At 46.1% G+C, this 27,085-nt stretch overlaps 1 protein-coding gene and 1 non-coding gene across 2 annotated transcripts; one reads left to right on the forward strand and one right to left on the reverse strand.

Moving 5' to 3' along the window:
* Positions 1-3,215: 3,215 nt before the first annotated feature.
* On the reverse strand, positions 3,216-18,465 carry LOC119450671 (receptor-binding cancer antigen expressed on SiSo cells). The gene is made up of 5 exons (XM_037714181.2): positions 17,934-18,465; positions 16,999-17,271; positions 12,716-12,811; positions 10,264-10,607; positions 3,216-7,489 (listed from the first exon to the last, which is right to left on the reverse strand). The coding sequence occupies exons 1-4, from the start codon at positions 18,084-18,086 to the stop codon at positions 10,353-10,355; spliced, it is 777 nt and encodes a 258-aa protein (XP_037570109.1). The 5' UTR covers positions 18,087-18,465; the 3' UTR covers positions 3,216-7,489; positions 10,264-10,352.
* A 254-nt stretch (positions 18,466-18,719) lies between these two features.
* On the forward strand, positions 18,720-18,840 carry Trnal-caa (transfer RNA leucine (anticodon CAA)). The gene is made up of 2 exons: positions 18,720-18,757; positions 18,795-18,840. It is a non-coding gene; the product is annotated as a tRNA-Leu (tRNA).
* The last annotated feature ends 8,245 nt before the right edge of the window (positions 18,841-27,085 follow it).

Here is a 27,085-nt window from a genome sequence, read left to right on the forward strand (position 1 = left end):
TGCAGGCCGCATATGCGCAGCCATGACTAGAGGGCTGAAGGAGGACACTCGCTCACCTGCACCCCCCCCCCCCCCCACCCCCTCGAACGTGCTTGACCACGTGACCTTCACATTGGGCGCATGAAAAGAGAGCGCTCATCAAGCCACCATCCTTCTCAGCTCACCCTCGCACACTTTCCCTCACATCCACAGCAAACGCCAATAAGATCTTAATCACTAGACTTCATACGAAACATCACGATGATACCGAAAATTCGCCTGGAGTGTCCATACAATAAAGAAAACAAAGGCATGAAGAAGGTGGACTGGGTATTTACACTGTAAAATGAAGTTCCAATTATTCTAATGTGCTTATAAAGTATTTAAAAAAGCTTGTCAAGCAAGCCAATCTCCCGAAGGCAAGCAAGCAACAAGTTTAAAACCTGGCGCCAGACCAAGGCATCAGACCTAATGTGTTTCTCGGCGTCAGAGGCACCCGAACAATTTTGTCCATTTGCCTTTCATAAGATATTTTTTCATCTCTATCGGCTGGACATTCCAATAGGCTGGCTCAACCATTTTTAGTACAGCGCCACAGCTGTCACAATAGCGATTGGCAGATTTTCTAAATAGGCACAGATAACTGTTTGTAAAAGCGTCATTCAGGTGAAGACGACGATACAGGGTTTCTATGGTCCTTGGGGACCAGGTCTGCCTTGTGAAGGAAAAGTATGCTGGTGGAGTGGTTGGGTCCCGGTGAGCTCCCTTTCCGCGTGAGCTTAACTTTGCACCATTGATGATGCATGTTATTGCAGCATGTGCAAGATGTATAGGTGCTAAGTAGGATAAAAAGCTCAGATCACAGGTTGGTGAGGTCTAGAATTGCCCTTGATTTGAAAAGAGAAGTCAGAATTCGCCCAAAATAAACAGGCCAACTTAGTAGCAGTCGAGGTGGGGTATACTTATATTTAGGTGCACGTTGAAAAACCACAGGAGGTCAAAATTAATCTGGAGTCCCCCACTATGGTGCACCTAATAATAATCATTGTTTAGGCATGTAAAAAACCCAGAACATCATTTTTTTTTATTTATCTAGGATAAGCAGACAAAGGAGACCATGCATGCAAGATGGAAATTTGCATACGAAAATTAATGAGATATTCTTGAAAAGCAGCATGGCCTGCCCACTGAGGTGTATGTGCCCTCCCACCTGCCCAGGGTGCCGAATTAGGTGTGCTCGAGGACAGTGGTGGCACTTTGCTCCAGGCACTTTGCGTGTATTCGCGGGCTTCTTTCACGCTCGGAAATACACATTTATGTAGCACGTATTGAGCAACAGAAAGTTGTATCGGGAGTTTTTCATGTTGCTCTACAACTTTCTCATTGACACTTTGATAATTAGGGCAGTACTTCTCGAGTTAGATAATTAATTACAATGAATTAATTAAATCTCAGTAACGAAAAAATTACGGGCGGCTACTCCACCGTATTGGAAACAATACGCACTAGGTTGGCTTTGCGTAACGCCGTTCCTCTTTTTTTAAATCGTGCTGCGTGATAGCTGGGACACCCTGTATGTAGTGTGATGAGATCAGAAAACTGGCTTCAACTGTTTTATCTAATATTAATTACCACAAAAAATGGAAGCAGTAGTAGTCCTTTCATTTACTGGCCTTTATTCGTACGTACAGCATGTACATACTGCAGCAGTGGCAAATATGCCATGTCTTATATGCAATTTGTCCGTGGCTACAGTGCTTCATTTCTACAGAGCACAAGTTCATGGGTTTCTATTCCCGGCTTCATTAGCTACAATCCAATGGTGGTGGAATGTGCAAGCTTGCTAGTTGTGAAGTGCGCTTTGGGTTTGTTGTAAAGAACCACAAATGGTCAAAATAATTTAACCCTCCACTACAGCACCTATCATGGCCAGTGTTGGGCTGGGATGTTAAACCTTATGGGTCAATCTGTCTGCCAATCACCCTCACAAAACCATATGGAGCACTCGTGATAGCATTTTGTGACTGCATTCTCTCTTCTTTATTATTTTTTCTTTTTACCAAAGATCATTAGTTTTCTGTATCTGCAAAGAGACAGCACTGAAGTACACCAATTTGTGAAATATACACAAGCACCTAAAGACACCCACAAATTTGCTGGAGATCAAAAGTGGAAATCAAAAGTGGAAGCTATACTTTTATATAATTAGTAATTCTCTCTAAGCTATCTCCTCATAATAGGCTCATTCAGGTGCATACAACTATAACCTATCCTGGAGGCTTCACACCGAGCATGTAATTGGCAATGTAATTGTATGCTAAGCTTGTATAAGGACAAATTTAGGCAGAGCAGCTCTTGGCTCTAAAGTTACTTCACAAATAACTGGTTCATTCAAAGCTAAACATGCAGCATATCTATTGAAGTATCCAGGAGGAAGTTTCTCCTTACCAACAAAGGCAGCGCAAAACCACGGTTCCAGGTTCTTTCTAGCTGTCATTGCATCACTAGCATGACTACAGTGAAGTCAAACCCATTAACCACTCTTTTACAAGTATTTCAACCATGTTTGTTTTATACCCCAGTCACAGGGAGCACTTTTGATGGCAATCAAGCCCGATCAGGATCGAATTTCTGAATTGCCATTGGCTCATTTGCACAAGCTGTGGAAGGAAGTCAGTCGCACTCGAGAAATTTGACTCCAATCCCCACTGAAAGTGGCCCGTGTGACCGGGGTATTAAAAGGTATATGCTATCACAACTATTATCTAAAATAATAGCCACTGCAAATATTATTTTAAAGCTAGTGATTACCAGCGAGCCAATGCCGACAATGGGTGGCTAGCCTTTACCCTCATTTACTAAACGGCATACATTTCCACAAGCATTTGACTACAGCCATTAAGGATGTGTTCCATCCAATAATCCAAAATACCTTCATAATTATTTCCTACTGTGTGCCTCTGTGTGTTTGAACGGTTTACTCCCACTAATTATCATTACTGGAAATTTAAATGACTAATTATTGCTCTATACAACCAAACATAGACACAGTCTTGAACTCGCAGTTCTTTAGCTCATTTGTTACATCCCTGAATGTATAATTTCGTTGCTGCTTCATCATGTTTTGTCATGCAAGTGCCCACTTCCTGTCTACTGCCTTCTGGGCCTCAATGGCAAAACAGATGGCAAGAGCTTTGTCCAGTGGCCCATGGTGAGAGACTCGGACACAGGTCACCTTTTAATAATTTGAAAATGTTTTATTATACAGAACAATAATCCCATCTCCTTAAGCGACACATTGCCCCACATCCTTCATACCTTTTTCTATGCATCCAAATCAATGGCACCAAAAGAAAATGCTAGCTCAGCGCCAAAAATTTTTGTTTTACAAGTGTGAATGACTGGAGCTCTCCTGGGCAGACAGCTGCACAAAGGCAGCAAGTGCACAAAACGAGATATCCACTTAACTGCTCAAGCTGTGTTCTCTTTAAAAGAGTACACTACTCAAAGGCACGGGCCAGCCATATGCTTGAGGACGAATTGAACTGAATGAATGCAATAGTGACAAACACTCTAGAACCAATGTGGCATGTTTGTGATGCCACAGTTCTCAGACACAGGAGCCCGTGCCTTCGGCAAGCTGAATTACGAATGCGCCCATCAACCATGCCACGAATGAGAGCTTCAGGAGCTAGACTTGGGCTTTTGTCTGCCAAGTGATTGGCAAATTTGGGCTTTTAAGACATCGCCTGGTGACACCACACCCATGCTTCATACATTAATCGGAACATGGTGCATAAACATCTACACACTTGCCAGGAGAGTGGATGCTCTTGCTTTCCCACAAGAATAAGCATTTCACCGTGTAGCATGAAGAAAGGTAATGAAAGCATGTAAAATACAAGGCCCCACTCGCAACTACATTCATTGTTATATGATCGGCATTATTGTCTGATGAATTAGGCCAGTAGATACGCAAACACATAGGCAGATTTAAGTGTGTTTGCAATGAAAACATTGTGCGCACTGTTTGTCTAACACGGCATGCAATATCAGAGCCAGAATAATGCCGGACACACACTACGACTTCCTGCACGATCCAACACACAATGACTCGTACCAACAAACATGTACAAGTTTCTGACATGTACCAACAGTCACAGCAGCCATCTCCTTGTTGGAGTTGGTTGAATCCTGTTGTAAACTTGGTGGATGTGGCTGTTGGTACAACTATATAGTCGCACGTTACATCACATGCAGAATCATACTGTGCACCTTCTGCTTAATTCCTGCTCCATTCCAACGCTATTGTTTTCATACCCTTCTCAGTGGCGGTGCCTGTATGTCATCATCAGGCTGGGCTGGCTGGCCTGGCAGATGACAAGACTGGATCAAATGAAAACAATTGTTGCACTACACCAGCCCTGCGGTGGTAATTTTCAAGAATCTTTCTTCCAATTCCACTCATTTTTTGTCCGTCGTATTAGGTAACCAATATTGGCAAAAATGCCGTGTCTCTACGTGTGCACATCAATGATATGAGCAGCCAACTCTGGTCAAAGCTGCACATGACAGTGCGTGCAAGCTGGAGCTGTAATCTGGCCCCTGGTTAGCATTCAAGAGCAGTAGGCAGCTGCCGGTCTGATAGTACCGATTAATTGTCCCTCGTCATACAGCAGTTTACTACCATTTGCAGTGCCCCATTGTGGCTTGAGCGCCGGACACACATTACTATTTTGTGTATGATCCAACGTGCAACTAGTCATACTAACAAACACATCCAACACGTTTCCACCATGTTCCAACAGAACAGCCATCTTCATGCCAGGAATCTACTGAAACTTGTGTTAGACGCAGTTGGTGTTGTTGGTACAAGTCACACGCCATGTTTGTACAGAAAAGCAGGCTTGTGAGAAATGTGCCAAGAGCAAGGCAGAACTTTGCGAAAAGAAGTCGCTGCGGTTCCTTTACACAGAGACGGTGAGAGACCCTATTTTAACAAAAAGCAACTTGACTGAGATGAAAGCAGGTTTTGGAATCAACAACCAAACTTAGATGAAGCAAAGCTTTTCCGTGCAGGTTAATTTCACCTTTCTCTTTTTACATTATTACATGTGGAAATACCCGACAAGAATTGTTCATGCAAAACAGAAGTTCTGGCACAGCACACATTTTTACACAGAATTGAGAAAGTTCAGCAATGTGGGTTGTGCCTTTCTTTCACTCGACAACCCTTCATTTTTAACATAGCATCATACCAACAGCAAAGCCAGCCACGAAAATTTTACCGCACTTTCAGTATAGGTGCACAAAAAAGATATAACAAAATTTTTTGCAACAGATTGTGAAAAGCATGCACACAAAATTCCGCTAAACGCACCATTACAAACCAGTTAAAGAAAGAGGAAAGCATAGACATTCTTAGATGACAAAAAAAAAAAAAAAAAACTTGCTAATCTGGCCACTCATTGATGCAGGAACTAAGCTCTACATGACACAGCTGAAATCATGCACAATACTCACTTATGGGATAATAACAAGAGGTGCCTCTGTAATGACTCAAAAACAGCTAAACTAGCTGTGACTAGTATATTTCCCCATCTACACAATGGCTTTATGTAATGCTTTAGCAACAGACTCCATAAGAACAGAGCCTAAGAAAGTTATGTGCAATGTTTAGATTAGAGCCAAGAGCCAAGAGCAATCGTGATCTGGGCCTCCACAGTAAACCATATTCAGCAAACCAAGCGCTGTGGCCAAACGACTGTGTCAGAATAAACCGTCACACCGCAAACATGCAAAAGCTTTTGCAACACAATGCACAGGAAACACTTGACTGCTTTTCCATTGAACAGGCATGAGACAGTGCATGTGGCATCCCCCAAAAAAGAAACACCCATGCATCGAATTTTCAATCCACTGCAGACGGCCAAAATTCAACAAAGGTGGACATGAACTATTTCTTGTTCGGCAGCCCTCGCATATCGCACTGCAGGGCTTTCTTGTAACCATGATTTGGGAGAGGCATCAGGTTGTACGCTATTGTTTCCTGCCTTCTATAGGCTTTGACTTGCATTCCTTTGAGCCATCGTGAGCAAATCCAGTGCACATTATCACCACTGTACAAAAGCACACTAAATGACAGCCAAATCAGAACACACACACACTAGTGCACCTATGTTTAACTATATCTTACCCACGCAAAATTCACTAATACTTGCACGCAGTTGCAGCTCTCTGAACAGAAAACACTACATACTCTGTGATGGACAGTAGGGCAACTGAGTACTTTCGCGATACCAGCTAAGAAACTTCTGCGACTTTTGTACAAGAGCTAGCTGAAGCGCATGAACCCATGCAGGCAGAAATTGTGCTCAGAAATAATTCATTTGGTGGTATATCTTGTTTCGATTGTAGGAAGTACAACAACCTATTACACATTTACAAATCTGGGACCAATCACTGTGCCACTTACTTGAGAGTGATGTGAAAGGGGCGTGTGAACCAATGTGTAGCGATGTGACACTGTCTTAGCACTTAACACATTACAAACACCTCGCCACATGCGCTGCAGCCGTAAACAACATACATTATAAAAGACACACGCACTAGTATAGTAGACCATAGAAAATATGTGGACCAGGACTCTATTTTACTCTTGCAGTAATCACTTGCAGTCGCTCTCAACAATTCGCTCTTGCGTTCGACTCAAACAGGCCCCGAGAGACAAACACAGCCACGAATGAAAGCCGACCGAGCAATGTGCACTTCTATCACAGGCGAGGGAGCCCCCAAACTGGTCGTTCCCGCTCATGGATGTCGTAACACCGAAGGAACAAAGTGTTTACCAATGCGTTGCACAGGTCTCCTGGCTCTCCCCGGAATACTAGAGACTCAGCTGCTCGAAGAAAAGGCATTTAAAATGGGATGAAAAGCAGACAAGAAACACGAGTAACGTGTCTGCACCCATTGTTTGTCGTCTGCTTTATCCCCTGCTTTAAGCGCCGATTACCTCATTAACCAGGTACGCACCAACAGTCCCAGTTAGCACTCTATGTACTATAAGGAACACACCCAAACTATAAACCTGTAACAGCACACCTGCTAACTATTAAAAAAAGAAAAGTATAGCGATACATTCTCTGGTGCTGGAAACGACATCACTGCTTGCACCCTTGCTGTACAATACGGTTACGCGTGCCACACCCCAAACGCTGCAGTCAATGTGCCTTGGACGACTGTTGTGTGTCATCCTCGAAGTCAACAAGCCAACATACGGTCCAGAATGGACATCCTTGAACTTGAAAGCCACAAAAATGATAATGGCAAAAGATCGTTCCTTTAAGGTCCTTGTATCTCGAACAATATGTCACCAGTCACTTGGTTGTGAGCGCACACCTCACTGGGCAGTTTGTGTTGGGTTTGCATGGGTGCCAGTTTGCGAAGACACGGAGTTGCGGAACAAATTCTTGAAGAAGCAACCACTGCCTTTACTGCAGCTTAAGACCACCTGCACACAAAATAAAGTGTCGTGAAGAAAATAATTGTTACTCCACAAGCTTATCACAGAAACAAAACAGAGCACACAAATGCAGCAAAATGCTAGCTGTCTTCTGTGACAGCTGCAATGTTGTACTTCCAAGTCTTGGCTATGGTTATTTATTATTCAAATTCCAGACACATTAAAATGACAAACTGTCAGGTGCATACAACTGACGGTAATCTATGCCAGCAAGAAAGTTTTAAAATACCCCAAATGAATTAGGTGGTGCTAGCTGAGCACCAATGATGTTGTCTGCCTTGTCCACATTTCTTTTCTGTATCCTATCCCTCAAAAGCATTTTGTCACATTCCTTTGCGATGTCATCATCATCAGTCTATATTTATGTCCACTGCAGGACGAAGGCCTCTCCCTGCGATCTCCAATTACCCCTGTCTTGCACTAACCGATTCCAACTGGTGCCAGCAAATTTCCAAATTTCCAGTTTTCTGCCGTCCTCGACTGCGCTTCCCTTCTCTCGGAAGCCATTCTGTAACTCTAACAGCCCAACGGTTATCTACCCTACGCATTACATGGCCTGCCCAGCTCCATTTCTTTCTCTTAATGTCAGCTAGAATATCGGCTATCCCCGATGTCATATGCGATGTCATAGATTACTTGTATTGCACGTTATGTAATTTCAGGTATATTTTTATTGCACTTATATATAGTCAATCTTCTGTCGGCTCTGCCCATTCTCTGAAGTAATAGGCATTCATGGTAGTTGCCGGCCGATCATCCGTGAACTTACTCCACTTCACCCGTGCTGCTGTCAGTTTAGCCTGTGCATACTATTTCATGCCCGATCTTCGTATAATTGTCTACGTCTACACTCGAAGCTCGCTATAACGAAACGGGATATAACGAAATAATGGATATAACAAAGTAAAATTCCCCTTGAAATCTCCATAGAGATCTATGTATATAAAACATTGTTTTAACGAAGTGAAATTATCCTGCCAATGGATATAATGAACTAGATTCGTCTTTGAAACGAAAAAATACCCGACCGTTGCGCACCAAGTACATCGCTTTCCGCTGGGTTCGGCACTTGTTCGCCACTGCATTTCAAAACTACCGCCTTTTAAAGCACTGGTCTTTCTCACCGCCGCGCACTGTGCATAAGCAGCAGCTCACTATCGCACTTCTCCACTGATCTCTCTCTCTCTTACGCGTGCCTGGCTGCGCGAGTTGCACCAAGCTGCGCGTGTGTAAAAGATTGGTGTATTCACTTCTGCACGGCGCATCACGCAGGCAGGCGCAGCTTCCAATATCTCCCCGATGCAATCTCGAGAGTCACGTGCAAGCCTGTGCGAGTCGCGCCATGCTGCACGGCTACGAGCAGCGGTGCGAAAAATTAGCACATTGGCTTCCTCTCTTCCTCTACGGTGCGCCACGCAGGCAGCCGCAGCTGGACCCGGCCTCAGAGATCTCCCCGGCGCAATCTCGGGGGTCACGCCTGGGCTGTGCATTCACTTCTCCCTCTCCCTGCAGTACACCGTGCGGGCTGGCAGCTGGGCGTGCCCTCCGAGATCGCACCGACATCAGTGAAATCTTGGCCGAGCCAAGCGCGCGTGGCTAAGTTTGCTTGATCTCACAGCGGAGCGTTCTGTTGTGTGCCACGTGCTGCTCGACCGCGACGAGCCAAGCGGAAAGTGGACGTGAAAGACCATCCCAATGGAACAGAAGGCTATCTGAGAGCTGTCGCATCAGGTGTTAAGTCAGGTGTTGCACACGCCATGTTTACATGTTTCATGTTTACAATTGTGCACCCCACTGGGCATATATACTGCAGTAAATGGCAATAATGGACATGCCGAAGTGATGGATACAACGAAGTAATCTCAGGTCCCCCTTCACCTTCGTTATAATGAGGTTTGAGTGTACAAATATATCAAGGGCAAGCTTCGATCCTGTGATGGCATACCTCCAGACACCCACGTTCGCTAGGCTAGGCCTAACCAGTGCTGTCTCGATGGGAGTTGGTGACCTAAGTTACAGATTGGCTAGAAATCTACACAACTCTTCACACCAGTCATTCGGCACTTGGAAAGTGGAGGAACAACCTCGGCAATGAAAGTGAGGGCATGTGCAACAGCTTGAATGGCTGCAACTTGGTCTGCGGTCGGCATGTATTTGACATCACGCACGCAGATCAGTCCGAAAGATCAAGCCAGACACCGTGCGGCATCCAAAATTTGCGTTGCTTTTTCTACATTGGCTCTATGGAGAAGGTGCCGGTGTCATGGAGAAGTGCAAATAAATAGGCAGGTCGGTAAAATTGGTCGGCGACTGTTACCTTTATAACATTTTTTCTTTTGTGTATTGTATGCTTCACACAAAGACCTTTTCAACGTTCGTAAATTCAAGTGGATGCAAACATGCGGTCGCGTGCTTCGATTGCTGGATAAGCACCGCAGCTTAGTCTACCTGTTTTGCACATGTGCAGCATCAAAAAGTTTTGTTTGATTATATTGCAGTACCACTTAATGTGCGGATGTTCGAGGCTGAGACAATTTACTTTATAAGCAGTCTACACTGTCGCATTTCAAAGCAAAAATTCGGGACTGACGCAAGTTGCGTTACTAGCAATTCTTTGACTTGCATCTGAAATAGAGCATGCCGCCACACGAAAACGGCTGTGGAAGTCCCCTTAACAGCTCGTTTGTAAAAACTGGGTACGAATGTGATACGAGGGAGTCTTTGATTCAGGGTAAATATGCTAGCAGGCAAAAAATACTCACCGACCACAAAGCCAACAAAGGCAGTAGCCCATTTCTAGTCTCCCAAGGTGTGCATGGTGCGTGAAGGAGAGTGGCTGTCAACAGCCCCCTTAGAAGACCTTCCGCCTAGTGCTGGGCGGCGACGAATGCGGAGCACTGCTGCCGCTGGCTGTGGGAGCAATGCTGCTGCTGGTGGTGCGCTGCTGCTCTTTCTCGCGCTTCCTTCGCTGGTGCTCCGCGATGCGGCGCTCCCTCTCGGCTTGGCGCTTCTCGCGGATTGCAGAGTCCACCTCTAGCTCCGCCTCGTCCTCCCAGCTGGCCTCCGCAGTGTCACCACTGTCCTCGAGCACACCTAATTCGGCACCCTGGGCAGGTGGGACGGCACATACACCTCAGTGGGCAGGCCATGCTGCTGGCTGATGAATTCACTTGAACAACCTTTTTACAAGAAAATGTTTTCTATCGGGAAAACTACCAAAATTCCCCAAATTATTTTATGGGTGATTCATTGTGAACAACACTTGTTCTTGCAATATCACCAGTTTGTTAACTTGTGCTTACACTTACCGTCAATTTTTTTTATCCCATTTTGAGCTGCAAATAGGTGTGGCCACCCAACAAGCCAATATGAGGCTTGACATTTTTTGGTGCAGAAGTCAAGCTTGCTTTTGTTTGTCCTGCATGCATTGTTGCTGGTGCTTTGAGGATAGGAAATAGTAGAAGTTCAGCCAGTAAAATGTTTCCATTGAGCTGCATCCACGCGAGAGACACTGTGTTTTTGCCACAGCTGTGACAGGTGGCAACCCCCATTGGTTGGCAACAGAATCGGAAACTTTTTAGGGGTGCCATCGGATTTATTGCGGCTGAAGCTAGAAATTAATGCCTACAAACGTGGTATTAAACTAAACTCACTGCAGAACCCTAGCTTTGAGGGGCATTTGAGCATGAACAAGCCAGCAGTTTAGCAGGAATAGTTATGTATACCTGGCACTCCCATTTATGCAACACTCAGTACATGACAGGGTTTGTGAACTTTTTTTTTGACAAGGTTTATGAACCGCATATTTTGGCTAATTTTGAATAAAGTACACAGTTATGGTTGCTAGTAGATGTGGTGGTTGACATGCTACATTCCCAATAGTTATTGGCATATCACTCCGCAAGAACACAGCTCAATGAAATGTGCATAAAGCTTTTGACTATTAGAATGTGAAAAGAAAACACCTTCGCCTATGTAGAGATGATGTCACATTACATTCACAGCATTTACATGCACAAAACACGCAACACATACACACACACCTGGAGCATTCAAAAGCATGACAGGACAAACAAAAAGCAAAACTTTAGTGATGACAGTAGAGTGCATTATGGAGGAGTCAGTACAACACGAGCAGACACCAGAAATGAAAATGTAAAACTGAAGTCTTTTATTGCACTTTCTGAAGCTGATAGTTGTACCTTGTTGCACGTAGATGACGCCTTTTTTTTTAATGAGTGTCCCAAACTGGGGGGTGGGGCAGAAGTGTCAAGCATCTGTGGGGCCAGTGTAAACATTCAGTTATCCATGGCACTGATAGCAGCACTTGTACATAACTGGCTTTGTGTTCGGCTCAGCTGCAATTCCAACTTCAGAAATGCCCAAAGATGACATTGAAGTCAGTTTCTAGCCGATTTTCTAGACAAAGATATAGGGGAACCATCTTGCGCATGCAACGATTCTTTCACCTGTAGCGCCCATCGACGCTGCTGAGCTGGTCCTCTTGTTCTGGCGCTCTGCTGCGACCCCTCGGTTCCCGACAGTCGCAGCCGGAGGTCGCAGCGGAGCGCCAGAACAAGAGGACCAGCTCAGCAGGCTTTCAGAACGAACTAGCGCGTGCCGTGCTTGCGCCGCTGGCACGCGCCGCCCAACTTTATTTTTCTCGTCAGTCGCAGCCGGCCCCAAGGCACCGGCCGAGAGCGCTGACCTTCGTGTCCCCGCTTAGCACCGTCGATGGACGCTACACACCTCTTGCAACGTTGGCTGTTTGCAAGGTCTGCAGTGTTGAGCAAATGCATCAAGTGTGTCAAGCAATGCGAATTCCTCCACAAACGTGGTGTCACTGAAGCAGAAGGCAATATTGTTCTCTAAAGCTAAAAAAAAAAAAAAACCTTGCTGTAGACAGAAGCTCTGGCGTTTCAAAAAACATAAACTGGGAATGCAAAGTGCACCACTCTGGCCACTGTGGCACACAGAGTAAATGACAGACAGTGTTGACTACTAGCTGACATGGCCTGCAAGGTGTTCATGAATTGGCATTCTTAAACCAGCTAGCTTTTGAGAAAACAATACCAACAGTGATAACATTTTTTCGTGCAGTTTCCATTATACGCTAACATTGTGTACTAACAAACTCACTTCTTTATTTTTCTGTAAAGTTGTATTGAAAGGTGGCGCTACACAGCACCAATCAAATTACAAAGTACTACTCACTTGGTACGGGAGCACAGCCCTTGCATCAAACTTGAGACGACTAGAGAGACCACCACTGGGCACGGCCCCGAGACCATCTTCATTACGAAGTATGTACTGCAACCATCAAGGTGGAGAGATGAGTGACGCTCTAGACGGTTGAAAGAGCCGTACAGTTACAACTAAAAAAATGGCGTGCATGGTTCTTAGAAGACCGGTGTTTGCCGTGATGCAATGACAATGTGACAAAGCCTGTCAAGTATTTTTCAAGTAAGTGACGAGTATTTGATCTGCTGTAGTGACTCAATGGGTATCATGTTCTGCTGCTGAGCAGAAGGTCAGAGGTTCGATTCTCGGCTGAGGCATTCGCACTTCTATGGGGCAGAACACAAAGGCACTCACGTGCAGACCATAAGGTGCGCATTAAACCACCCCAGATGGTCAAAATAATTCCAGTGCACTTTACTGCATTTCTCATAGTCCCTGCATTTCTTAGGGTTGTTGAGCTCAATCAATGAGCTGATTGAACTAGAACCGAACTGAAAACCAAAAAATATATATATATATATATATATATATATATTATTCATCAACCAAACTGCATCGGAACTACATGATTTTTAAACTACGGAGCGAAAACCAAAAGGAAGAGAATAATAGTTTTGGTTCGCCGAGTGATCGGGGCTAAGCTCCGCCTTCGCTGGCTCTACGTCATGTTGTGACGTACGTTGTCGTCTACTTCCGGTTGTTTTGGAGCCAGCGTGCGAAGACTCTCCAACCTCTCCGCTAGCCACCCGGCCGTCGAAACACTGCAAGAGCGATCAAGCAGCGTGCGTTGCGAGCGTTCTGTCGCAGCGCCGAGCGTGTCCGGTATTCTGGTAACCACAGGCGGGCTGGGTGTTTTGACGGATAGCCAGAGACGTAAACTAAAGCCCCTTTACACTGTAGCCCCTCCATACCGCTGTGATGAAGGAGCTTCGTAGATGTACGTGAGCAGCCTGATCGGCATGCACGGTCCAGCCATCTGGTGGCGCAGAGCTTAAACAGCCAAATACAGATCTAATATCCCTGTAACCAAATGTAAAACATTTGAAACATAAAAAGACAACGTGTTCAAGATTACGCTCCTGCCAAAAATTTTAGCGAGCAGCAAAGTAGAAAAAACTTGGTTACTGCTATATTAGCTGTGTTTAAATGTCGCAGCACCATTAGAATGGTTTTCAGAATATTGCGTCAGGGGGCAGACTATGCGTGGTGTGAAAGCGACACTAGAGGAAAATATTAAGTTGAGTTAACTCGATAGCTTACCTGTCTAGAAGTCTATCAGTGTTTTCTGGGCACCAATATAGTACAACTTTGTTGCATAGAATACTGCCAACGAAAGTCCTGCTGCCGCTCTTCAATTTGAATCTCCTGCACTAAAATTGAGGTCATGACGTAATCTGCACGTCACCACCTCTGCTGCTACCTGCGAGACAGCCTCGGGAGAGGTACCATACTCCACGACAAGTGGCGCCACTTGGATTTGCCACTTTCGTCACTTTCTCGCTTACAATAGCTCTGTTCTCCCTACGAGTGATGAATTTGTTATTACAGACGCTTAAACGGACCCTGAAATACTGTTCTAAACACTAATTGTAGAATGGCATCTTTATTCTGTTGCCTCGTGAATCTCCTGCCGCAAACATATTTCGAATCGTAGAAGCACAAGCAATGGTATCGGACCTACAAGCGACTTGCTCTCGCGTTTCATTTCCACTAGCGCGCAGGAAGCTACACAGGGAGTTGGCATGGGGGCGCAAGGTAGCAATGCTCCGCTGACCCAGTACATAGGTTGGAAGTCCGCCATCACGTGGCAGCCCTTTGTGGCAGCCGCGGTTATCTACGCTAAGCTTATCATCTTGGAGACCATGCGCAGCAGACGCAGCTGTCGTGCGTAGACCAGCAGTACAAAGATGAAATCATTTTCCTGTCTTTTTGAGATCGCAGACATATATATATATATATAATCTAATTCAAATGAGCAATAATTGTATTACTGAGAATGTTGCCGCGGTCACGAAATCAGCCAATGGCTGTTGTGGTTCCAGCTGCCTGTGATCACGCTGCACGACAACACTGCAATAGTGAGAGCAAGTGATTTTACGCTGCTTTTGGCGCAAGATTGTAAATTGCCTGCAGCATGCAGTGCAATGATATTTGGCTCACATGTTCACAGGAGCCTCGGTAACTAATCTGCAACTTTTCTTACTATGTTCACTATGTTCAAAAAGTGTTTCAGGGCCCCATCAATGTTTCACTCTAGCTCGAATCAATATTTTGCTTTAGTGTCCCTTTAAGGCGACAATATTGCATCGCAAGCGACCCACGGACTCGCCACACTATGATGTGTGCAAAGTACCTGAGGCAGTGGAGCACATATGCTTCTTGCTTGCCCCCATTACGACTGTGAATGACAGGCATTGATCGCTTTGTTAGCACCGATTAACAGCAGGCCATTAAGTGAAAAAGTGTTATTGAGCCACTTATCGGACATACCAATGAAGCGAGCCATCAAGGGTTTCTTAAAATATTTAGTTAACACAGGTCAACATTAATGTCTATGAACGGGCCCTTCGAACAGGAACGTGTATGTAACTGCATCTTACTGTTTGTCTTCGTCATTACTCCTCGTTTCCCCCCCATTTTTCTTTTCTTCCCTTTCCTCCCAAGCAGAACAGCAAGCTGGATGACTCTTTGCTTTTTCTCAATCTCCTCTCTCTCCCTCAATAACGCTTCATTTCAGAAAGATTCCAGCATTGGTGTTGGATATGCATGTCCTTTGTAGCTACTCGTAACCTGAACAACAAACAGGCTCACATCTTTCAGGGCAGCCTTAGCAGCAGCGTCGAGTTTTTGTAAAAAATTAAATTTGTGCTGTTTTCCTGTAATAATTCCTCAGTTATGCAAATGAACCAGAACTGCTTCGAACCACTTTCTACATATATTTTTTTCACTCGAGAGTTGAACCAGAACTGAACTGTTTTCGGTGAACCTAAACGAAAAAAGTTTCGGTTCGACACTCTGCAGTCCGTCAATCAATCAACAAAAAGCTGAAGCCATGAAGCCCGTTTCACATGTAAGTGAATGTTTGGCAGCATGTCATAATGGTCGGACGTATTTTAAATTTGTTGCATCTGCATATCACTGTGATGTGCAGTAACAATTACAGTGACCATTACAAGAAAAAATGAAAATTTCGATTACGAAGAAGGGATTGGTTTGCAGGCCATGTTTCATTTACAACATTTCTGTGAGTAACAGCAGAGATTGTGCAGTATACAACCAGTGTAAAGTGAAAAATGCTAATGAGACAATTGTTCACTGCAAGGCCTGCAGTACAAAAAAATTCGTCTCCAGCATGAAGAACACTTCTACGAGTGGTATCATACATTCATAAGATCCCACTAATGAACCACAGAGTACATGCTAACAGTTGAAATAAGAGATTTCATCATGCATTTGTGCACACAAGTGGCATTTCTATGCAGCATTTGAAATGTGCGAAAGAGCGTACACACCAAAGTGGCTTTTGAATATCAAACATTGAAGACACCTTAGGCTTAGAGCAAGAAACCTCTAAATTCAGTGAAACTCAAATATAATGCGCTGTGCATTGAGGGCCTATGCGTGGGGTGTTCGTGAAGCAATCAAATGATTGGATAGGTGTTGAAAAAGTACTTCGCAATCAAACCGACATCCTTGTGCTGAACCGCAAGACCCCATAATACTCTCATAACTTATCAATTATATAAAGGTTATGTTATGTGGATCTAGGGGAGATGTCTGTATGTCCTGAGCCTCCACCTTACAATTTGTGTGCGCAGTGCCAGCATACAGCTCATGAAGTCTCATCAGTCCTTCTTACAGCTGTTACTGTTATATTGCTCTAGAGAGACAAGCAAGGTTTCACGATTATTGAGGAGAACCTGTCAGCACCTAAAAAACTCATCATCATCATCAATCACCATCACAAAAGTCAGACCCCCCCTGCTTTGAAAAAAACCTGAATCTGGCCATGCGTGTCCTATGTCATGGGTGCTCGTGCCACATTTTTACAGTGGCAGTACACCAACCCAGTCCTACCTTTGTGTCATGGTTCCGCATACAAAAGTTCTGTTCTTGGCGTAAGTGATGCTCTGAACATCATGAAATTTGTCACTTTTGCCCAGACATAACATGTGCCGATTAGCATCCCCTCAAAGTCAAGCTCTGCCGCAAGAAAGTACTCAGCCCTAGGCACAATGACAAGGTGCTCTGCCCACCTTCTTCTGCCGGATGTTGGTGGGTGCCATGTCCTTGAAGAAGTCCACGTCGTCATCACTCTGCGAGTCTTGTCTCAGGTCCCCAGCACCACGATTGCCAGGGCCAGATGGTCGTCCACTCGAAGGACCATTGCCGATCGCAGCGTGTCTTTGGGAACCCCCCGCTGTGCCCTGGTTCCCTGAAGAGTCCACTTGGACTGAGACAGGCCCGTTCTCTTCGTTCCAAGAGTCCCAGCTTTGAAGATCGTCCGTCAGCTGCTGCACACTGCAAGGCTGCACAGAATGATGAAAGAGGTGACCTCAGTAGATTCCCACAAGCAACGGTAGGTGATGTCTAAAATCCGTCAGCTCTACATTGCCAGCTAGAGCTCAATTTACTTTTAAGTAAATTTTAGTAAATTTTTAGTAAATTAGCTTCACTTGGGTGCTTTAGAGTGCTGTTTCTCGTGCTTGTGCGTGTTGAAGAATTACGAAAGTGCTGCATAAATGTGAAAATAAAGCGGCGAATTCCTTCATAGAAGGTTACACCTTGCAGCAAAATGGCCAACAACAAAACAATGTGCGACATCAGGCTGCGCAATATGGATGAGCTGAACAAGACACGCTTTCTATAAATATAGACCAAACACCATATCACACTGCACAGGACAGTGCACATAACCAACAGCTGCATATACAACTCCTTAACCATTTATCGCCAGCTACATCTTCCACATTGGGCAAACAAGTTTTACCATTGCTACGCACAGAATTTAATCAATTCAGTCGCCACAATAACGATCACCTAGGTTGAGTTGACCGCTGCTTACCAAACAAAATCACGAGATGCCCGCTCGCGCTTATAGGGGGGCCGCTAACGATTCACGCTTGCCGATGCTAACAGACGCAAGCGGAATGCACAGTAAACAAGCACTAAACAGTCGCGTCGTAAATACCTCTGTCCCGTGAGCAGTAAGGTAGACGGGCAGTCCGACGTCTGACGCCCTGCGGCGCTTGCGGAAGCAGCACATCGCTCGGCGAAGAACGCCGAAAAATCCCAGCACCAACTTCCACGCCTTGGTGACGAGCGCCTTGGCAAAGTTCACCATCGTTGGACGCACGCGCGCGCGGGTTCGTTTGGTGCCGCTGTTACAGGTGACGACGTTGTAGTAATGATGCGGTACAGGTGGCAACGAGAAGGCGAATGGATGCGGTTAAGCACAATGTAAACACGGCCGTGTTCGCGGCTCCACGGATCACGTTGGAGACGGTCATCGCGCGGTACCAGCGCGAACACCACTGGCACACTGCAAACGAGGCACGGACTGTGTGGACACTCTTAACGAGCCGGTGGAACTTCTTTAATCGTATAGCACCGATTAACGCAGAGGGGCACTTTCTTTTTTTCCGCTTTCGGTAGCCAGCGGCTACGAGCCTTGCCCGCCCTGCCTACGGGAACCGTACAGCCGCCGACATCACGATTACCGATCAGGAAATTACGGTAAGGAAATGGAACGAACTGCCATCTACAAAAAAAAAAAAAAAAAAAAAAAAAAGGTGTCCCTGTTGCAGTTACCTTCATGGCTGCTAGAGTATTCTAAGGAGAATAATTTTTCGAAGTATTGACGGATAATTCTCTACAGGTATGTGCATTAGTTGCAATTAATGGCACAATAACAAAGCAATCATAGTGCTAAATTGCTATACTGAATATATAGCATTTTATGTAAGTTGGTGAACGTGTCAGGATGGCCGAGCGGTCTAAGGCGCCAGACTCAAGGTTATTTGCCTTGCCTGCGTTGCGGGTTGTGCGAGATTTCTGGTCCACGAATGTGGGCGTGGGTTCGAATCCCACTTCTGACACAAATTTTTTCACTTTTTTTTTTTTTCAGCGTCGGCACAGCGTAGTAGTAGGGCCAATTTTCTCTTAAATTTTTTAGGTGGCATTGGTAGGGCAATAATGAGTGAGTCCCCTAGTCCAGGGCTCCAGTGGCCTGTGCGGCTCGCTGGGCTTGGTCGAGCAGAGGAACTTCACTATCCCGATCCTTGCTCGCAAGCCAGACCTCCCACTGCCTTTCAAATGGGTAATAAGGGTGAGCTAATTTCAGATGGCCTGAGTCTACACGTCCACGTTATGTGGGTGACAGGTGGCCGCCCCCAACGCCACGGACGTGCGTCCGGGTATTGCGTTGGGTGGATTTTATTGAGGATTAATATATTAGGGTACGTGTTTGTAGTCGGAGTTTGGGGTGTGGCTGGCTGAATTTTTGTCTTCCTCTGTGCTTCGAGGATGTCGCGCGGGCTGATCCGAGGTTCTTCGAGAGTCTCGATCGGCGCTCGGATACAATTCCGCGAGCTATGCCGTCAGCCCTCTCGATCGTTACCTCTGGCTAGCCACTGTACTCTGGCAGTGGCTCTCTGGCAGTGGCTGGCAGTGGCAGTGGCGGAGCAACGCGCCGCGGCGTAAGTCGCGAACCGGCGGTCGTGGGGGTGTTGCGGAGTGCAGCATAGCAACACCTCAAATAATAATAATAAAAAAAATACTGCTCCAGTCAGGTAGACTGCTCCCTCTCTGATAGTGAGATTATATTTGGATAATCAAAACAGTGATGCGTTTATTTAGGAATACCATCGTTTCTCTCTCGCAGGCGAGAGGACAATATAGAACTGAAAAATAAATTGAAGCATTACGTTATATTATTTATAATAACTTGCATAAAATTGGTTAACATATTTCAAATGTGCAATACCCATCCAAAGCAAATGTGCATAACATGCAGAAAAAATAACCTGACCTTGTGAGAAAGCGGCTTTATTGACTAATAAATTAAAGGACATTCAGAATGATTTTACAAATTTTTTAATACAGTAGAAAAGGTGACCACAGAAAATAAGACGTAGCTGCAGTAACCACAGCAATCCAGGTCCCTTCCCTCTTGGATACCACTGGCTGCCCACAGAAGTTTGCTCTGTAATACAACAGTGAAGAAAAAAGTGAGTAATTAAGCCACACTTGATTTACAATGAAGATGTGCGATTCGGTATTTCAAATAGCAACATATGTGCCGTTGTTTTACCTCGGTCACATTTACTTGTTAAATTTAAGCAATACTTTCTCTCAAAATCTTATGCTGTACGATGACGTTCAAAATTATGTTGCAGATATGATATGAAAAAGCTACTGTAGAGTGGAATTAAACTGGCAAATGGTTTGATCCACACACGACTTGCAGTAGGTCATTAGTAGTTAGATGGTTTGTAAACAAATCTCTTACAAGAGTATGCTACTTTTATTGAAGTAGTGGTGTTGGTCGGTTGTAGCAACAGGTGTGCTTAGCCTGACAATCAAAGCCGGCAACTGCTCCTTCCGAGTGTCTCTTACAATATCACTGCGCTATTGTACCACATGTCAATAAAACCATTAGCTTCCTAAAGGGACCCTAAACATTTAACTAATCATAAAATGGCCTCACTATTAAAGGACGTCGTCTCACGACTCTCATGCCGCAAAATGTTTTCCAATCCTCCAACTGTAAGTGAAGTTACCACACCAATGCAAGACTTTCCTGAATGCTACCGTGCTGGAAGCTACACAGAGGAGAAGCCAAGAAAGCAAAGCCCCGGTATACTACGCAATGCAGCACGCTGCTGCCATCTTAAAGGCCACACGCAGCTAGAATGTCTGTAATCATTCAACCAATTATGTGAAACTCCAGCTTTACCTCCCAGATCACAAAAGAACGTTCTGCTACGTACCGTGCGTGCAAATATATTCGAGTCTAAACTTCGCGCCAGCACGGGCCCGCCAAAACAAAAGTGGCGTGCAAGTTGTAGCAGGTAAACGTATACGTACCGTAAGGAACTGCACCGTATCAGCAGGCGCTGATCAAGTCTTGAGCGTGAGAAAAGACTTGGGAAGAGAAGCATGAGCACTGGTGAGCGAACGCTTGAGAGCACGAGCACGGTCCCTTTAAATCGCTCGCGGAAACTTCAGCGCGCCCCCCTGGTGCGGTCCAAGAGCAGATAGAAGTTCGCTCACATGGAGCGCACGTTTGCGACCGCGCGCGGCCAGATCTATTGGTGACGATAGCTGGTATCGCAATTCCGGCTTCTTCATCGCTTGTTCACGCATGCAAATGGAAAGGAAGACACGTACGGCTCTGATAAGGACGCTGAACGGGCGCGCACGTGCGTGCGCGCCCGGCCGTTTTCTTTTTCTAAACTTTGACTATCGTGACAGACTCATCGAGTGAAAAAATCGGAAAGGAATCAAATAACCCCGCAGGCTTTTTCTGCTTGTTCACCCAAAGGGGGAAAGCAGCGAAAGGCTATATGATATGCGACGTTAACGGATTGCATATGGATTGTTAAAGTCGCACGGAATGTAACGCTGCGCGTCGGGCATGCGCATTTTAAATCTTTTTCACTTTCCCGCGCACGCCCAAGCATGTCACACATTTTCCGACAAAAACATCTAAAAAAGTTCTTGAGTTATACGCTCTCAAGACGTTCACCAAAGTATACTCCGGTGACGCCAGAGGTGGGCTCTTACCACAGCTGAAACACAATAGCATATTTGATTAATCGTACTTCCTGCTACATGATGTTTCCAAGAACATCTGTTTAACGTCTTCGCGTAGACCAAGACGTCTATAACCGTTTGTAGCCGTTCCGAGAAGTCTTCAAGACGTTTTGTGTTTCGTGGGCACCACCACAGTTCACCGAGCTCAAAAGCCGTCATGCCACACCACCACTACTGCAACGATTTCTACCACTAGAACAAACGCTACAATAATAAAGCGCGGCCGGCGTGGCCCAGACACCGGCCACGATTCGCTCCCTACGCATGTAGGAGCTGCGCTCGGCAAGGTCGTTGCGCACGGTCCCGGAGGCGTATTTCTATTTGCGCCCACGTACAGCGCTCGACCACTGGCGCCACGCTGCGCCGCTCGCGCATACCATGTTTCTAGCCGCCGCCGTTGGAACGGAGGAGGCGTTGACGGAGAACACGCTGGGCTGGTGGTGACTAGCCTGCTGTTAGGGGATCGGTGGTAATCCTAAATAAACGCATCACTGTTTTGATGATCCAAATATAATCTCACTATCAGGGAAGGAGCAGTCTACCTGACTGGAGCAGTATTTCTTTATTTGGGGGGTTGCTAAGCTGCGCTCCGCAACACCCCAACGACCGCCGCTTCGCGTCGGCGCCCGGCACCACGGCTTCCGCCGTGGCACCGTGTTCAACTGACCGCGCTGGCAAACAGTGAGGGAAAAAAGGAAAACCGTGATATTAAAAAAAATCTAGCCAAAGCGAGAATCGAACCCGGGAACGCACAATCCTGAAGCGAGCGCCGTAACCACTCAGCCATACAGCCACTTTTTTTTCTTCTTTATTGGGACTTGCATTCATGCGAACCCATAGAGTTTCACACTATAAAACCTAGAGGGAAATGTGGCGCTGCTGCGCCGTGGTATGCAAGGGAATGCCGGTATATTGTGGATTCGGATAGGCATCGTTCTTGGAGAGCCAGAACGCCTTGAAGACGCGCCTGGCTAACACCGTTCCGTCTGTCACAATGATTAATTTCCTGCTAAAACCGGACGTCAAAAACTGCTTTAGCTTTATTATTACACAAAAACATGTTTTGTTTAATTCTGATGACATACTATTGGATGAACAATTCTATGAAACGTAAAAAGGATCAGCTGGCTGCTAAAGTTGTAGGGCAGACGACAAGATTCTCGCTCGCTTTGGAACAACTTGTCGTCTGTTCTTGCTTTTCTTCGCTTGATGCTGCATTGTAGATGAGTAAACTTTATTGAGAGATGTAATATGGGTGAATGAAAGCCTTTTATGTAGATTTTATTTTAAGAACGCGTTATTCGAGTAGCCATATCCACGTTTTAGACGAAGCCTCGTACAACACCAGCCAACACAAGCCTCGCAGACACATATCCCGTCATTCCCATGAGGGCACGGCAGCCCTTTAAGAAACTCGCATAGATGGTGGCGCCAGTTTACCCTCTAGGTGGTATAGTGAGAAACTATATGTGCGAACCATATGATTACGTTCGAGCGCCCTCGGCGAAAGCAACCACCTAGAAACGCGGTACGCGCGAGCGGCGCAGCGTGGCGCCAGCGGTCGAGCGCTGTACGTGGGCGCAAATAGAAATACGCGTCCCGGAGATAACCACGCTCAGCGGAGACCAGTGCCTCAAAAGTCCTTAAGCGATTACGTCCCTAGGTACCTAGGAGCAACGTTTATAAAAGTACCTATAAACGTTGCCTAGGAGCTCCACGATCGCCATGACAACACGTGTTAAGCGGAAGTCGCGTGTCTCGCAGTGCCACGCCCCCGCTCTACATATATCCCGGGCCGGCGCGGTGCGCACGGCACGCTGAACCCTCCAGTGGCTAGAAGCAGCCGCATTAGAATCAATGCGCGCGTTTGTTTATTCGGCCCTTTGAAGCGTTATATGGGAATTTATCTCTTGTGAACCTGTCGTGACGAAAGTACGCTTCCGATAGAACGGCGTGACAATTTTTTTGAAGACGCTTCGATAAAAACAAGCGGAAGCGCTCCAAAAAAAATGAGTACCAAGCAGTGGCTGAGCGGTTTGCCTCTCCGTCGCCACTTGGGCTGTTCGTAACGCGGAGGTGTACTGAGCGCATAGAATGTAAGCAGCATAGAATATACACGAGAATTTGTTTCACAATCGTGGCTCTTAAAAGGTTCAAAGAAGTTAACCAAAAAGACATGTGATAGTTTATTTAAAGCGAATTCGCGTGGGCCAAAAGCCTTTGTACCAATGTCACTGTGCGAAATACGTGCTGTGTTTGCGAAATAGGCAATATAGAACTTAACGCATGCGCCTGTATTCCATAATGATTAAACGACGCGAAATTGTATTCCATCACTTCTGGGACTACCCCAAGTCTCTAAAAAAGAGAAAAAAGAGGCTGTTTGCTCACAGGGAAACTTCTAAGGCTATGACAATTGATATATAATCAACTTACAGCATTCAAGATGTAAATGTTTATCGGAGTTCAGGGAGATTATGAAAAGCGCATGGCTTGTACGTTATGAGCATCCACGAATAACCCATGCCAGATACGTATAACTTCGCTTTCTTACGTACGGCTATTTACTTCACGACGGCTGCCAAGATTGAGCGGTTGTCAATTGACTTTCGCTTAATCAACTCACGTTCATAAGCCTATATGCAGGAAACAGGATAATTGTTTGCTTTAATTCAGCTAAACAATTCTTATTCGCGCTTTTTCGCACGATGAAAATCGCTACCAGTGTTTTATAATTGACGCCTATACAGAATGATCTAGGCGGCGCCGAAGGTTGCAGACCGGACAGGTAGGTAGTTCGAAAAAAAGTGCCACGTTAACTACGAAGTATTTCAACTCGGCGCTCACTCATACGCACACACATAGACACACACACGCGCATGTGCACATACACACGAACACACATACACACACATGCACACACACATACATGCAAACGCGCACACACACATACGCGCGCGCACACACGCAATTACAGAATAGGAGTTACAGCCTTGAACTCATAAATTACATACACTTGCAAACAAACGCACGCACGAGAACACAAAAAAACTTTGTCACAGCGCAAAGAGTCAACAAAAAGTTCAGCGACTCACTTAAAAAAAGAAAAACTATATGCACAGTTATTGGTGCTCTGTATTGAACTAAACGAAGAGTCCGGCTATGCAAAGGGCATTAAAATCTCCATGCAACTTCACCTACCAATATAAGGAAAGCTGAAACAATCACCTCGCAAAGAACAACGTGCTTAGAAGGGGCGAAATCCTTTCTCCCGATGTTATGGAGCCACTGCTTCCGGCGCACGACATTCTGTTCTTCCCGGGGGATAGGAAATAATGCTAGCCCTTTCTCTGACCTGCTGCTGCATTGAAACGCGCAGCAGCAAGGTATTTCCTCATAGAACGAAGCCCAGATTCCTACGGAAACACGGGAAAACTTAGGAAACGCACGTTCGGAGCGGCAGGGCGCCCACCGCTTGGAAGGCGCATGGCGGGCGGAAGGAACTAAAAGCGCGCGAAAGAAAGTTTCGCACCGTTTTCGTGACGTCAGGGTCACCTGACAGGGTCGTATCGCGCGCCGCAGCCATTCATCGTGGCAGATGCGCTGGCCCCGCGAAAGAGGGGGAGAAAACGAGGAGGTTAATAGCGCCGGCGAAAGTGTCGCGGCGTAGATCAGAGAGTGTCGCTACTTTCCGACATCAAGGGGCTTTAGCAGCCGACAGTGGTATATTAATAGGCAACCAGGGAGTGATCAGATAGAAAGTGAGAGAAACAGAGACAGTGGATTGGATGCAAATAATGGAAACAAAAGAGACCATGTAGATTTACAGGAATGGGAAGAAATTATAAGGGAAAATCTGTACGATAACGCAAAGGGCCGTGCCTTGCTATTTGACGCTCGAGCTGGTTGTCTAAGTACAAAAAACATACAGGAGAAAATGCTCGCAACAAGGTGAGGCATTTATATGCTGCAGCAATAATCCGGAGGCCTCTCAGCACATTATAATGGAATGCGAAGGGATTCACCAAGTGAGAGCCGTAGTAACCTACTATATACACCTTCCGGAAGCGCTTGGAGTTAAAGTGGACGGAAGCATCAACTGGTCAGCTGTTAAGCAAGAGCCGTGGGGCGAAAAGAAACAGGAAAGAGATTGATACGAGTGGAACTGTTATACAGGCATATAGGTAGCGGTGCATGGTAGATAGAGAAGTTTTGAGGAAGAAAAAAACGAGCAAGTTTGCACTCGGTCATGCAAAGCTTAGGCACAGCGAAAGTGTCAATCCTCAAGTCTTACTGGCTGCTACTGCTAGGTGTTAATTTGGTTGATGCTAGGTATGGAATTGGTTTAACTTAACTACGCATGTAGGGAAAGTATTCTCGAGCGATCATTTTCGGAGGTACCTTCCCTTTCGCGACATTTCGCGTGAATAGCGCTGGACGCGTCAACGCCTACGAGCGACAGCGTTCCTGGCAGCCGGGTGTCTTTCCAATTGCTAGAAGGTACAGAGGGGGCATGGCACTGCGGGTCATGTGACTTCCGCTTAACACGGGTTGTCATGGCAATCGTGGAGCTCCTAGGTGCCTAGTGACATAAGAGCGAGGACCCGCTTGTCCTCGCGCCTGAGAGAGAGAAACGATGATATTCCTAAATAAACGCATCACTGTTTTGATGATCCAAATATAATCTCACTATCAGGGAGGGAGCAGTCTACCTGACTGGAGCAGTATTTTTTTATTTGGGGTGTTGCTACCCTGCGCTCCGCAACACCCCAACTACCACCGCTTCGCGTCGGCGCCCGGCACTGTGGCTTCCGCCGCAGCACCGGGGTACAAACGCGAGCAGTATCCGCTTGTTTACACCACCACAGTTCACCGAGATCAAAAGCCGTCATGCCACACCACCACTACTGCAAGGATTTCCACCACTAGAACAAACGCTACAATAATAAAGCGCGGCCGGCGTGCGCCAGACACCGGCCGCCAGACATTCAACGATTCGCTCGCTACGCACGTAGGAGCTGCGCTCCGCAAGGTCGTTGCGCCCGGTCCCGGAGATAAAAGAGCCACGCTCAGTAACTAGCAGCCGCTGCGCGCGATTATGTCCCTAGGCATTTAGGAGCTCGACGATTGCCATGACAACACGTGTTAAGCGTAAGTCACATGACCCGCAGTGCCACGCCCCCTCTGTACCTTTTAGCAATTGGAAAGTCGCGTCTTCCTGGCATGCCACAAATGCAGACAGGCAGGCAGGAGGAGCCGTGTCTGTGTCGGGCGAATTCAGCCCGCACCTGCGCCGGCGATTACTAGGCAACTCGAGGTGACGTCATCGCCACTGCTTCGGTGCATGCGCGGCTAGGCAACGCGGGCGGCGTCGGCAGCAGCTCGGTGCGTTGCCTCGTTGGTGCTGCTACAATTTTTTTTCTCTCTATCTCGCTCTCATTTACTCTTTCCCTCCCCGAGCATTGCGCGCGCCGCGCGCATTTTATCCTTCCCTCTCATATAGCCTTTTGGAGTTCGTGGAACTGA

The sequence above is a fragment of the Dermacentor silvarum genome, chromosome 4, assembly GCF_013339745.2.
Source record: "Dermacentor silvarum isolate Dsil-2018 chromosome 4, BIME_Dsil_1.4, whole genome shotgun sequence".
In the NCBI taxonomy this organism is placed as follows: domain Eukaryota; kingdom Metazoa; phylum Arthropoda; class Arachnida; order Ixodida; family Ixodidae; genus Dermacentor; species Dermacentor silvarum.

Coding starts and splice junctions, on each gene's coding strand:
- LOC119450671 (XM_037714181.2), bottom strand. CDS start 18,086: ATGGTGAACTTTGCCAAGGCGCTCGTCACCAAGGCGTGGAAGTTGGTG. Junction 12,812..16,998: donor CCAACATCCGGCAGAAGAAG/GTGGGCAGAGCA, acceptor TGATGGTTGCAG/TACATACTTCGTAATGAAGA. Junction 10,608..12,715: donor GGGCTGTGCTCCCGTACCAA/GTGAGTAGTACT, acceptor CCACCTGCCCAG/GGTGCCGAATTAGGTGTGCT.